This window comes from Dromiciops gliroides, chromosome 2, assembly GCF_019393635.1.
Source record: "Dromiciops gliroides isolate mDroGli1 chromosome 2, mDroGli1.pri, whole genome shotgun sequence".
NCBI classification, from domain to species: Eukaryota; Metazoa; Chordata; class Mammalia; order Microbiotheria; family Microbiotheriidae; genus Dromiciops; species Dromiciops gliroides.
The window spans coordinates 510,042,706-510,058,004 of NC_057862.1; the positions used below are offsets into that span (position 1 = coordinate 510,042,706).

The 15,299-nt window shown below is 36.3% G+C and overlaps 1 protein-coding gene across 1 annotated transcript in view; it reads left to right on the forward strand.

Moving 5' to 3' along the window:
- MYOM2 (myomesin 2) overlaps positions 1–14,900 on the forward strand; it is a 154,438-nt gene extending 139,538 nt beyond the window's left edge. The window contains 5 exon segments of the mRNA XM_043989877.1: positions 11,313–11,476; positions 11,907–11,943; positions 13,172–13,194; positions 13,345–13,400; positions 14,112–14,900. Coding sequence (XP_043845812.1) covers positions 11,313–11,476; positions 11,907–11,943; positions 13,172–13,194; positions 13,345–13,400; positions 14,112–14,423 — 592 coding nt within the window. The 3' untranslated portion in view covers positions 14,424–14,900.
- The last annotated feature ends 399 nt before the right edge of the window (positions 14,901–15,299 follow it).

Below are 15,299 nucleotides of genomic sequence, written 5' to 3' on the forward strand. Positions count from 1 at the left end.
GGAAATAACCACATTGATGGGTACTAAATTTTTGTTTGCTTTAAGTATGACTTGATATTTTCAATCTTAGATGCTTGTCTCTTAGTTTGTTGACATCTTGTACATGTGTTCTTTAGGACAGGGCTTCTTAAACGTTTTTCACTCATAACCCCTTTTTGCTCAAGACATTTTGATGTGACCCCAGGTATATACATATATAAAATAGATATACATAACCTTTTACTTTTACCAAATTTTTTGCAACCCTCCACATTCAGTTATATGACCTCATATGGGTTGTGACCCACAGTTTGAGAAGCTAGGATTTAGGAGGCCACAGATACTCTGACTAGCTACAGTTATTCTCATAGTTCCCTTTACTTTTGCACTGTACATAATGTAGCCTAGAATCATTGCTTTAAAAAGAAGTGCTGGGGCAGCTAGGTGGTGCAGTGAATAGAGCACTGGCCCTGGAGTCAGGAGGACCTGAGTTCAAATCCGACCTCAGACACTTAACACTTACTAGCTGTGTGACCCTGGGCAAGTCACTTAACCCCAACTGCCTCACTAAAAAAAAAAAAAGTGCTGATTGTCTTTGAATTTTTTTTTCATATTCATCCAGTAACATTAATAGGATGGGCCTAGGAACAAGGTCCTTTGCAGATTCCCTGTTTTCTTTATGATTCTTAGGGATCCAGAATAAAGGCAGGGTAGTCTTTTCATGGATTTGTGCATTGTTCTTGGTGGTTTTATCAACATTAATTCTAGTTGTCTATCCTCATAATCATGATTGATCTCATGAGCTAGTGGAGTCAATAGTGACCAATTGAAACTGCTAACATCTGGGGGAGGGGGAATCAGGAAAGGTTTCTCATACAGTAGAAGCAGCCACTCAGATTAAGCTTTAATGCAATGTTTAGGGATTAAGTAATGCTATCTTATATTTCCTACAAGGATTCTTCACAAAGTATTTGAAGGAATTAGGTATATTTAACCTGAAGAACAGAAGATTATGAGGGGACATGTAATGTAAGACAGCTTTCAAGTATTTGAAGGGCTGACTTATGGAAGAGGAATTGATAGCAGAAAAATGTTGCTAGCTACTTGAATAATTCCAAAGTGAAATGTTCCTCAGGAGGTAGTGGTTTGGCCTTCACGCTTGTAAACAGAGACTGGATTACTTTGGCAATATTGAATTGGAAATTCTTAATCACCTATGCATTGAGCTAGATTATCTCTGAGGTCCCTTGAAATTCTGCAGTTTGTACAGGGGTACTAGGGAGGGTTCTTTGCTCCTGCAAATATTTCCCTCCAGGTAATTCTGCTGATTCCTGAAGTTCCACATTACCTCTGTCCCTTTGTAAAAAGCCAACACTCCTGGGAAGAGCCTTAGCCAATATTTATACTTTGGTGTGAATATTTTATCATGTTGGTCAAGAGAGGGAGGGAGTGGACATTGGGCATCTAGTGGGGGAACTGCAGCTAACAGGAAGGACATAAGAATTCTGGAATTACTGAAGAGAAATTTTACTAACTTATAATTTTCCAACCATTAAGTTCTGCTTCTTAAAGATTTAATCAGGGGTCTGCTAGGAAGTTAATGGCCAAATAAAGGTTAAAAATATGCTTCCCATTTCCAGTCTGCTATTTTGGCAAGGCATGATTAATACCAAAAAACACCTACGACAGTTGATGTAAAATATCTACCATCAGTACCCCCCCAAGAAAAGAATACAAAGAACAAACAAAATTACACCTGCCTAAAGAAGATTCCCTTCTCTATTTTTATATTTCATACCATTTGCTCTATGGTCATCCAGAAAACTATGGGGAAGAATGTTTTATTAAAATTGTTGACTGCTGTTCCATTTTGGGGATGAACACATGGGCTTCCCTTGTTCTAACTTGCAGTCAAATATTTCATATATCAAGTCTCTGTGTATCACTAATTCATAGGTTAGTTTCATTTCTCTATCATCTCCTCATCAAGCCTACAGATTAAGTCCACAGGTCCCCCAAATCCTTGCCATCTCTGTATCCCAAAGAAGTACAGTCTAGTGCTAGACCAAAAGGAATCCTATTTACCCATGCACTATAGTTATAGTAATTTCCTTACTGTAAAATTCATGCCATTTTGGCTGGTGTCATATATATATATATATATATATGCATAAACATAGTATGAAGGATTGCAAATGGAGAAATAATTTACTTTTCTGTGATTCAGTTGTATATGATATGTGTATATGATAGTATACTTGAAAAGTACAAAAAAGAAAATGATATATTGGAAGCTCACTATAATATCACTATTCTGGATAGAGACCTTCCTAAAGGTTACCTAGGGAAGTATTACAAACTTTTACACTCAAATGTGTTAATCTCATAGAACTCATGGACTGTTTTCTCTAGTAAAGCTTATATATAATTCCATGAAATGATGGTTAAAAATATTAGGGAAGAAAAACAGCTGGGTAGAAATATATTCTTTACTAAATCAAACACGACATAATATTCTGTTCTGTAATTGTTATTTATGCCAAGGAATGGAGAAGTCAATAAGCCTCTAACAATACATGAGTCCAATTTACCCTGTTAAGGAAGAAATATACATTTTACCCAATTTCTGAGGATGCATAATTTAATTTAGTACTTAGTATATACAAAGCTCTTTGCAAAGTATTTAGTATATACAAAGCTCTATGCTTAGCAAGGTAAAACTGTAACAACAACAACAAAGTTCCTGCTAATAGAGTTTACAATCGAATGAGGGAGGATATAACATAGACAAAAATGTGGCAAAATGTAGAGTATGAATCTAATGAAAGAGATTCAGACAAATTCCATGAGAAAATTTGAAGAGGAGTAGATCATTTAGCTAGGGATAATCAGGGAAGACTTAATAGAGGAGATAAGGAAAAGAAGGTTTTTAATAGGCAGAAATGTGGGAGAAGCAAGTTTCACCCATGGAAGAAAGTCTTTATGAATGCACAGAGAAAGGAGATGTCAGGATGAAATCAGAGAACAGTTGCAAGCTGTTTAATTTATCTTGAATTTAGGATCCATGAGTATGGCTACAAGAGCCATATATAAATCTAGAAAGATATATTGGAGTCAAGTTGTGAAAGGCTTTAAATACCAAGACCAAGAGTTTATACAGGGTGTCCCAAAGGTCCTAATGGATTTTAAGTTTCAGTTACTTTAGAAGTATAAATGCTACACTTTAAAATTTTCGAAAGTTTAATTGCTAATTTAAAAAAATATTGTTGTATTTCTTATTAAAATTCAGCATAACTATCATCTCATGCTATACATTTCTCTAATTGATTTTCAAACTTAGTATAAAGAAAAAGTAAAAAGAAAAAACTAGGTGGCTCAGTAGATGGAGCACTGGGCTTGAAATCAGGAACACTAATTTTCAGGAGTTCAAATACAACCTCATACACATTAGCTGTGTGACCCTGGCCAAGTCACTTAACCCTGTTTGCCTCAGTTCCCCACCTATAAATGGGCTAGAAAAGGAAATGGCAAAACACTCTAGTATTTTTGCCAAGAAAACCTTAAAATGGTGTCACAGAGTCAGATGTGACTGAACAACAACAAAAACTTATCAGCTACTGCTCAGTGACTTAAAAGGATTGTATTTGTAATCCTAGCCATAAGATCATCAAAGAATGAGGTTTTTGATATACACATGCCAATTTTGATGTGACCTACAAGAAAAAAGTGTAATAGAGATAGAGCAGGTGGCTGAGGTAGCCATGCAAGAGGACTTCATCTACTGATCTACTGGCCTGAGAAATTGTCATTCCAGAAACTGTCATGCCCGCAATGCCTAATGACAGACTCATCCTCTTAAAAATTAAAATGTGTTATTCAAAATCCACTAAGTAAATAAATGGAAAAAAGAATGGAAAAATAGGCTTTTAAATAATTTTTTAAAGTTTGTAGCATTTATATGTCTGTAGTTATTAAAGTTTAAAACTGCACTAAGACTTTTGGGGTTAGCTTGTTTTTTTTCTCGTTGCAAAAAGGGGTCACTGAATGTTTTCAAGAAGGGGAACAATATAAGAATATATGATTTAGAGCTGGAATCCCCTCATTTTGTAGAAGAGGAAACTGAAGCATGGAAAAGTGAAATTACTTCCCCACAGTCACAGATTTAGACCTCACCATGCATTAGGCAGAAGGCCTGGGGAGAGAATCTTAAGTGAAGGATGGGTTAGAGAAATGAAGGACTGGAGGAACAAAAACATAATTAGGATGTAATTATAATATTTCAGAACAAAGCTAATGAAGGCTTTGTGAACTAAGGGAGAGATGGTAGGAATAAGTAGAAGATGACACATAAAAAAGGTATTTTGGAGAAAGGAACAGTAGAACTTGGGAACTGATTGTAGAGGATGAAGAATAAGAAATGTTGTTTCATAAATCCAGAGAAGGAAGGAATAAGAAAGATCTTGTTCAAAGTCCTTAACTCTGAGAACAATAACTACTTAAGGGCCAGCCAGATGTAGTTACAATCTAATTAACTTTAAGTAGGCTAATCAGCAAAGTCAATCACTCACTTAATTCAATCAGTTTGGATTAATCTCCAGGTGGGGCCTTTGAGTATCTGCCAAATTCCATTATTTTATCACAAGGGTTAAGTGACTTGCCTAGGGTCACACAGCTAATAAGTGTCAAGTGTCTGAGGCTGGATTTGAACTCAGGTCTTCCTGAATCCAAGGCCAGTGCCTTATTCACTGTGCCACCTAGCTGTGCCCTGGAAAGATTCCTCGTTCAGGGAACTGGCTTTGGAGTCAAAAAATGTGAGTTTGTATCTTCACCCTATCTTCACTAGTTGTGTGACTTTGGTAAAGCCATTTAACCTCTCTAGGCCTCAGCTTTATCATTGAAAAATGAGATGGAGTTTTCTTGGCAAAGATATAGAAGTCATTTGCCTTTTCCTTCTCTAGTTCATTTTACATATGAGGAAACTGAGGCAAAAAGGACCAAGTGACTTACCTCAGGACATATAGCTTGTAAATGTCTGAGGTTGGATTTGAATTCAGGTCTCCCTGATTCCAACTCCTGAGCTATATCCACTGCACAGGCTCTGTGCTTGGGTCTAGGGACAAAAATGAGATAGTTCCTGCACTCATAGAGCTTATATTCTACTTGGGGTTTGGGTAAGGCACTCAAAGTGTATGCATATAAGTAAAAACAAATCTATAAAATAATATACATATGAAACTTCCATTACATAGTGTTGACTTTCATATTATTAATAGTTAAAAAAATGAAGTCACAAAAACACAGCTGCTAATTGTAGATATCTAGGTACTCCATGCCATTTTACTACAAGTTTTGTCTCATATAGTTTGGAATGGCTGTATTTTTTTAAATTTAAAAATAATTTTAAAATTAAAGGTTCTTCTCCAGAGGTTGAATGTTTAAAATTATTTTATGACTATTTAAAGTAAATACTAAATTGTAGTAATAATTTCTTTTTAATATTCCCAAATCCTTGAATAATTTAATTATGTATACATATACCATACCTGTATATTATATACCGTGATGATGTAGAAATTTCTAAGTGGTGTGAATTTGAGGTGCTTGTGTTCTATGTTCTTATTTTTGTTTTAAATATGTTTTCCAGATGATATGACAGGTCTGAAGAATTATGATAAAATATGTAAATATATACTAATTTCAGGAAATTAAGAGTACCAGCAACTGGGTCAGTCCACTAAGCTTTAAATATATTAAAATATTTCCTTGACATTTAGTGCTTTTAGTTAGTTTGCTTGTTTATTTAAACTGTTAAACTAGAGTCATGAAAAAGCATATTAACAAATACAATTATTTGTATAACAAATACAAATTAACAAATAATATGAGACCCCCCCCATAAAATTTGTCAAGCTACATGTACACTACCTTAAAAACCAGGGATAACAGTGAAATGTAATTGTTGAAGGTGCACTACACAGACACTAGAATGTTTTTAGTTAATGTGCGACATTAAATCAATAGAGCATGATGAGAATTCTGTGAAATGCTAACGCAAGCAAGGACAATTGTTCTTTGGTTTAAAATGCTGAGTAATATGTCAAGGAATGTTGGAAATGCCACTTTAAGACTTGGATTGGAAGCTTATTCTGAATGAGTTAGAAGGGAACAATGAGGAAACTCAGCAAAAAATGTGCCTCTGAAGAAGGATTTTGTTGTCTTGCTCAAAGGTGAAATTAATATATCATCCAGAAATGGCTAAACCATAGAATTGCTCATCTGTTATTGACAATCCAGTGCAGAATTTAGTGCAGAATTGGTCACTAAAAAGAGCATGAGTGTTTTGCTGAGACCTTATAGAAGAAAAAGAAAAATAGAGTTATTTGCATGAGTAAATAATATAGGGATTATAACTAATGGAGCTTTGACTTTGACTATGTATGCATCAGACCTACAATACCAATTGGCATTTTGATTAGCTGTGATGAAAATATGTAATGTTCTGTTGTATATGGCTTTGGCTCAGTAATCTCAACCTTTGTTTCTCCTGGATGATCAATGAGGGGGTAAGTGTTCTGACAGTTTGTGAGCTGAGGTGAGGAGGAAGCTCCCCTAGGGAGCTACCCCTGGAGAGAATGGTATGAGGTAGCAATCTCCCCCATAACTCTCCTTCTCAGACCTCCATGGCATTTTAGGCAATCAGTTAGTTAACCAGTATTTATTAAACATTTACCATATGTCAGGCACTGTGCTAAAACTGGGGATGAGGGGCAGCTAGGTACAGTGGACAAAGCACCAGCCCTAGATTCAGGAAGACCTGAGTTCAAATCCAGCCTCAGACACTTGAGACTTACTAGCTTTGTGACCCTGAGTAAGTCACTTAGCCCTCATTGCCCCACCAAAAAAACAACACCCCCCAAAAGAAAACAAAAACAAACAACCCCAATAACAATAAAACCTGGGGACACAAAGAAAGGTTCCATAGACCCTGTCCTCAGGGTGCTTACAGTTTAATGGGGTAAACAATATGCAAATATTATCTATGCCAACATCAATCTAGATATAGATGTGAATGGATATAGAGAGAGTTATGGTTAATTGGAAATAATAAGGTACTAACAGAGAGAAGTCAGGGTGGGAAAGGCCTCATGCAGAAAGTAGAGCTCAGTCTTGAAGGAAGCCAGAAGCCAAAAGGAGAGACAATATTCCAGGCATGAAGGATAGCCACTGAAAAGGCATGTAGTCTGAAGATGGAGTGTAGTGTGTCATGTAAGAGAAACATCAATTTCAATTGCCAGATAATAGAAAAAAAATAAAGTGTAAGAAGTTTGGAAAAGTAGGAAGGTGATAGATTGTAAGGAAAATATTAAGGCGCAGACCTGCATCTGTGACTTTACTTCCTTGTTCTTTTTCATTTGAAATGCTGTTTTGACACTAGGAGAAAAACTCACTTGTTGTTACTGGTCTGCAATTGACAAGTCAGTTGGCTTCTAGGGGTTGGTTTCTCCTGACCAAGCCACTGATGTGCCAGAAAATCTTTCTCCATGGTGAGATCCCATTTCAAGTATTGGTTCTTGGTGTTACATTGAGGAAGGACATATAAACTAGTATCAGAGAAGAGCAATCAGTATGCTAAGAGGCTCATAGAATTATTGATTTTAAGTTGTAAAGGACTGTTTAGTCCACATCCCTCACTTTCCAAAGGAACTGAAGACCAGAAAGATTTGACTCACCTAGGATCACACAGATAGTAACAGTATGAAACAGGGCTCAAACTCGGCCTTCTGACTTTGTCTAGCGCTCTGTCAACTCTATCACATTTGCCTTTGGGTGAAGGACTTCAGACTCACCACATATGAGAACTGATTAAAGCAAATGGGATGATTATTAGCATCTAGAAGAGAAGGTAGTGGAGGACATCACAACCTTTTTTAAGTATTCAAAGGCCTTCCTCATGGCTGAGGGATTGAAGTTGGTCTGCTTGGCCCCAGAGCACAGAACTCAGAGCCGTGGTGGAAATTGCAAAGAAGCAAAGTTAAATTTAAGTCAAGAAAAACCAAACCAAACAAATATCTCATTTTCTAACAATTAGAGAAATCCTAAAATGTAATGGGAGATAGTAAGTTCCCCCTCACTTGATGTCTTCAAGCAGTGTCTGTCTGTCTGAATACTTTTTGACTACAGAACTCTTACTAGTGAGTAGAAATTGCAAAGACTGATTACTGTTTGGGCATATGGAAAACAAGATTCTTCTTCATATATGGGTTTGACTAGATGTCCTCTTGATTGCTCTTCCAATTCCAAGATTCTGAATGATATAACAAAAATCAGTCACAAGTTTGAGCACTTCTAGGGCAGCAGCACCTCAAGGTACCTTGTCTGAAAACAATTGTTACATCATCCCCTCTGAGCTCTCCTCTTTGTGGAAAGATTCTGTTTTTTCATTCCCTGATGTCACTGTTCTTTGTTCTCACTAAAGTTTCTCTATATTCCTCTTAAGACATGAAAGCAAAAATTAGGCATTATCCTTTCAAAGGCTTGACTATTTTTGAGACCAGAAAAGGATCTATTCCAAGCCCTTCAGGATCATGTGCCTATTAACATCTCCTATCCATTTAACATAGCAACACCGTTTTAAATCATATTTGACTTGGAGTAAGTTCCTGAGGACTCCCAGATTTGTTTCTCTAGTGCCTGTGCTGTGCCAGACATTTCCATCCTGTATTTGAGGATTGTTATATAATTTTTGGACTTATGCACTTGAATGTAGTAAATTTCACCCCTGGTTTCAAGAGATGGTATTTCTAACTTGACAGGCAAAAAATCAAGGAAACAGCCTATTTAGACATAATGTGCTACAGTGGGAAAGAATAGTGAGATTAGAATAGATTCAAAATTGTGTGATGTTGGCCAAGTTATTTTAATGCTCTGAACCTTTTCTTTGTCAAGGTAGCTAATAGTGTTTTTTTTTACCTAACCATGTTTGCACTACTGTCAGTGGTGATAGCCAAAAGGTAGCTTGGAGATGAATTCATCATAGAAAGAGATTTTGATAGTAAACAATTCAGTTTTTTTTCAGTAAGACTATTGGCTAGAAAGAACATCTGATGCCAATTAGGTGGTACAGTAGACCTGAGTTCATATTTGCCTTTCAAGACTAGCTATATAACCCTAAGGAACTCATTTAACCTTTGCCTCAGTTTCTTCATCTGTAAAATGAGAAGCATCTACCTCCCAGTGTTGTGAGAAACAAATGGGCACTTTCTAAAATGTTTTGAAAACTTGAAATGCTATATTAATAGGAATGCTATTTTTATTATTATATAAATAAAAGTGCTATTTTTGTTATATTTTTATTGACCTCATATGTGCATTTATTCCACATCAGGAATGTTCTGCTATATTAATGAATATCCATTCAGAACAACATTTTCTCCCTCATAAGCTACAAATAAACTGGAAACATAATTTTTCAAAACTTGCAATTTATTAATTCTGTGAGTAGAAAGATCCTGTTAGGATAGGATACATGTTAAATTGAACACAAGTGCCTCAAAGACTTGACTTACCAGCTCTTCCAATAGCATTTGTTAGGTGAATTTGGGGGTCAAATGAGTTTCACCTTTCAAACAAAGCTATGTTAGATATGACTGATAAAATAGAAACTCTATTAACTTTTCCCCTATGATTCTGAGTGCATCAGCTTAAAGTTTCAAGGCAGCTTTCCCCCCACCTTATCCTTCCCCTATGGAGGGAGTTCTAAAATATTAGACACACACAAAAGAAGAGTTGTATAAACTTAAAAAATCTGTAGACACTGAAAGCAGAGGATGTTTGGGGATATAGATTGGCCCTGGGACTATGATCTATTCAAAGTAAGGGAGATAAGCAAGAGAACTTTACAGACTGAGAACCTCTCTGAGTGAGGGGATGAAATAAAACAGACCAAAGTAATTGGTTCTTCCTTTAAATGAAACTCTGATCAGCCTTACCTTGAACACAGGGGGCTTAGGCAATCCTTGTATTTCATACTGTCACAGGCTCAGTATGTAGAATAGGATGCAAATCCCCAGGCATGATTGAAATCATCTCCTTCTCCAGCAGATCGGGGACCATATTACAACTCCCAAAGCAATATCCAGGCATAGCACAGAAGGGAAAGGAACATCATTTTCATCATACTATCTAGTTAGTTGGGGTAGGCAGAGCTGAGACCCTTATGAGTTTTGGGTCATACTGAAATCCTTACCTCATCAAAATACTTGTGTCTGTTTTGGAAGCTGAATTAACCATGCCATCCATATCTATATGTCTATATATGTATATAAACACATATGTGTGTGTATATATGTATCACACACATATCCATCCATCCATCCATCCATCCATCCATCTATCTATCTATCTATCTATCTATCTATCATCTATCTATCTATCTATCTATCTATCTATCTATCTAATCATCTACTGTTTTTGAACCAGAAATTGCATTTGGCCCTAGTACCATTAGCTTAGGCAAAGCTGTGGGAGCAAAGGATGCCCAGGAACATTAATGTCAGAAATAGAAAACCTCTTGCACTGTTCTGGGGGAGGGGGAAAAATACTTGTTGCAATTCTTCTTTAGGGATGACATGATAGTTTAGCATATAAATTTTTTTTCAATAACATTTCTGTCCTGAATTGCAATTAAATTCTTGATAAGACCAATAACATCTCTAAGCATAAACAGATAGAAGAGATAAATTTCCTTACTGAATCACAAAATTACCAAATTGATAAATCCTATTTACATATATGTTTTATATGTGCATTTATATAGGTACAAATGGAAATTAATGATATATATATACACTCATTACTCAACATGTATTAGATTATTATACAAACTTTTCAAAAAAGAACTACTAGGTATAAGATACAAAAAATTTCTCATTTTGTTCAATATTATGAGGGATAATGAAATGTTGCCAGAGATAGGGAATAGAGGACTGTCCTCAACACCAGGAAGATCTAGATTCAAGTTTTGCCTCTGATATCTACTAACTGTGTGACTCTCAGGAAGTTGCTTAAGTTCTTCATGGCAGGTAGATCTCTAAGACCACAAGTTGCTTATCTACATTGGTAGAGGGAGTTTCTATATTGGGGATTCCTGACACTGATGAAATTAGAGGTCAGACCCCCTTTCTCCCCAAATGAGGTAAACTATCTGTTTGAATTAGTAATTGCTTAGAAGACCCTGTTTTTCTTATGAAGCTATTTTGCATATGACACATATAGACCAATTGTCTATAGTATGGGCATGAAACATGAAGATATATTTCTGTTCATTTCTGAAGAGATGCAAAGATTTCTTCCAGTGAACATATGAGAATTGGGGGTAGTGAAGAGATGGCCTGGTTGCAAATCTGCGAACCTACTGAAAAGGATAAAGGGAAATATACATTTGAGATATTTGATGGCAAAGATAACCATCAACGGACACTTGATCTGTCTGGGCAAGGTAAGGTATTAGAATTATTGAACATATTTTAATTGCATATTTAGTGCCTTATTTAGGACCAAATCAGGGTCAACCTTGAACTAGAGTTGAGAAACCTGTATTCAGATCTTGCCTGGTAATGATAAAGATCAAATGAGATAATACTTTAAAGCATTCTGTAAACATTAAAGTTCAGTATGCTTGTGTGCTCAAATAAATCAGTATATAAATGCAAGCTATGCTTAAATACTATATCAGTCCAACAGGATGTTTATGTAACGAGAGCACAAATTTAGGATCTTGCACAGATAAAATTAACTTTATGTAACTCTTTTATTCATTTGTTATTTGATTAAAAAAAGAAAATCTACTGCTTAAAATTTTAGGTATCTTTGGAGAAAAGAATATAATATTGAGACAATTCATTAATAGATGAAATATTTCTTTCCAGCTTTTGATGAAGCATTTGCTGAATTCCAACAACTCAAGTAAGATTTACATATTTTATTAATATTGAACAAGATTAGTTCCTACAACTCCTGATTCTGCTTCCCCTCCATCCCCCACACCCAGTCAGATTTACTTTTGTGGCAATATCTATGAACTTCTAGGGTTCAAAAGCCTGAAGGATGGAGATAGCAATGGAGAAGTACATTGGTGATTTAGCATATTATCCGAGAGAAATCCTATTTAAGTGTAAATTCATTTAAGAACTTAGGGTTATGGGGGCAGCTAGGTGGCGCAGTGGATAAAGCACTGGCCCTGGATTCAGAAGGACGTGAGTTTAAAGCCAGCCTCAGACACTTGACACTTACTAGCTGTGTGACCCTGGCAAGTCACTTAGCCCTCATTGCCCTGCAAAAAAAAAAAAAAAAAAAAAAGAAGAAGAACTTAGGGTTATGGAAATTAATGTTCAAAGTTGGGATTTTTTTAAGGTTTTGTAGTAGTGGCAACATTTACACAGGGAAGGGAATGGGGTAAGAGGAGGGAGAAGTTATTCTATTTTAAGAGGCTCCTTAGGACACAATCTCTAAATCTAAAACAGACAGTGAAAGATAAAGTAGTTAAGTGAACAAGCTTTTCAGAATCAGAGAATTTGTGGAGGTCTTCATGTCTGCAAAGCTAGCAAGATCTCCTGGTGAGTCTTGGGTAGAGAACAGTTGAAGTTGTGTTCTGCTGAGATCTTCAGTGGGTAGAGGAGGAAGGGATAGTGGCTTTTGTGTCAGAGCACCTAAGTCTGATGCCTAGTTCTGCCACTTACCAACTGTGGGCAAGTCTTTTCGATTCCTTTAGTTCCAGTTTTCTTAACCATAAAATGGGGATACTATGACTTATATTACCTACCCATATCATAGGGCTCTTGTGAGGATCTGCTGAAATAATACACATAAACCATTTTGTTAACTATAAATTGCCCCATAAATGTAAGTTGTTATTTTGTTAACTAAACAGTTGAATTTTTCTACTTTTCACCTGGTGGCTTTAGCATCAGAGACAAAGCCTTCAAGTCCCCAATCTAGGAGGTGGGAGTTATCAGGAAAAGGATAATTTATTTTTGCCAATGAGTTGACAAAGCATTATAATAAAAGGTTTCATTCTACCTCTTTTAATTATAATTTTGCATTTTCCTCAAACTCCATAAATAGATGATTCATTTTCTTTTTCAATATACTAACTTTAAAAAAACAACACTCTCTTCTCTCCTCCAATCTTTAGGGCAGCTGCATTTGCAGAGAAAAGTAAGTACATTTCAAATGGCAGCAATAGCTAATTATTAGTCTGTGTTAGCACTGATTAGAGATCAATATTTTAACATCTGCATGGATTTGTGTTGAATCTTAAGCATTCCTGCTCATGACATTTGGATAATTGCTCTTTTCATCTCATAGATCGTGGCAAGGTGATTGGTGGGTTGCCTGATGTGGTAACTATAATGGAAGGCAAGGTAAGAATGATAATTCTTGTGCAATCAGTAGTTCATCATTTTGCCATTCTGAATATATGAAAATGACTTAGATACCAAAGGCAATCCACCTTCCTTTCCTTGTTACTGTGTAACAAAAGTACTTTAAAGGGTCACTGCCATTTCTAGATAAAATAGGACAGCTTAGCCCAAGGTGTTCCAGGGGTTCAGTAGATATTCCAAGGAACACCATGACTGGAGAGAGGTGGGGGGAGAGGGGAAAAGGGGAAAGAGAAAGAGAAAGAAAGAAAGAAGAAAAAAGTGATAGATGAAGAGAAAGAGGGGGTAAAGAAGGGAGGAGGGAGAGAGAGAAAGCAAAGAGGGAGGGAGGGAAGAAGGGAGGGAGGAAGGAGATGATGTGGAGATAGGAACAGATATTTTGTTTGGGGAAGTCACATGTCAAAGGGATAGTATGTGGAATCACAGGGGTTATTGATTGCTAAGCTCTTTTCAAAGGGAATATTAGTGTTGATTTGAATACTGTTCCCAGAGCAAGAGATGGAAAGCTAGAGGTGGGGGTGGAAAGGGATGGTAAAGCATTGTCAGGAGTTTGTGATCAACTATATAGCAGGCTCTCACCAATAAGGATAGTTTGAATCAAAATAATTCAGTCAATAGAAGTATATTTAACTGACATACCATCTGACTTGACTTTTTCTATCTTCTTTCCTTTTCACCCATTCTCTTTAAAAGACTCTGAATTTGACTTGTACTATATTTGGGAATCCTGACCCAGAAGTTATCTGGTTCAAGAATGACAAGGACGTTGAACTCAATGAACATTTTATGGTCAAAGTGGAACAATCCAAGTATGTCAGCTTATCCATCAAAGGGGTGACCTCTGAGGATTCAGGAAAATATAGCATCAACGTTAAGAACAAATATGGTGGAGAAAAAATAGATGTCACTGTAAGCGTGTACAAACATGGCGAGCAGATACCTGACATTTCTCCTCCCCAGGCAGCTAAACCAAAGCTGATACCAGCATCCTCCTCAACTCCATAGTAATAAGAGAAGCATGCTCCTTAACCTGGGGAAATGCTCAAAAGGCAAAATGCTTTATCTAAGTAGTATATAAATAAGTTGTAGTGGAATGCTGTGCAAATAGAGAAGTGACTGAGTTATGCTTTGAAGAGTGTTTCAGTTTGCTTTTATATACACACCTAAAACTCCCTCTCTCAATGAGGGAAATCAACCAACTGACAAAAATAATTTAATAGGAAGAGACATGTACCTGACACTGAAAGTCATGTGAGATGAAAATTAACTTTTTCATTAGTTTCCCTATTGGAAACCAGCATCTAAGAGCACCAACAGCATGTTGTGATTGTGTGGGCACCCATACTCCGTGCTGGTAGTTATTGTTAAGTAGTCTAGGGTCTTCAGCCATATGTTCAGAATCATGCCTTTAGAGTCATTGAAAACACAGGTTACCTGGATATAACTTGTTTTTCTTGTTTGGGGTTAATAAAGCTTTAAAAAGCACCTTGTTGTGGGTCTTCCTATACCAAATCACACCTAACTACTTCTGTTTATTCTCTCTGCTTGTTTAATTATGGCTTATTGTGCAATTTCACAGCTGGTAGCATGCAGACAGTGCACTTACAATCCGGAAGGCAAATGATGGTAAATCACATTTACTGTATAGCACATACATACAGTATTTCACCCTTTAGAGGCTGGAATCAGGCAGCTGAAACTGGCACAGGGAATTATCCACAAAAATCATAGTTTTCTAAGAAAGCAACAGATGTTAATGTCACTGTAAGCTTTGAAGGTTTAAAAATTGCTATGTTTAATCTGGGAAGGAGTGGGTAGATGTGGGATATTTATCATATTAATTTATCATTCTAACATACTCTCTAGAAAAGGGATTCTTAA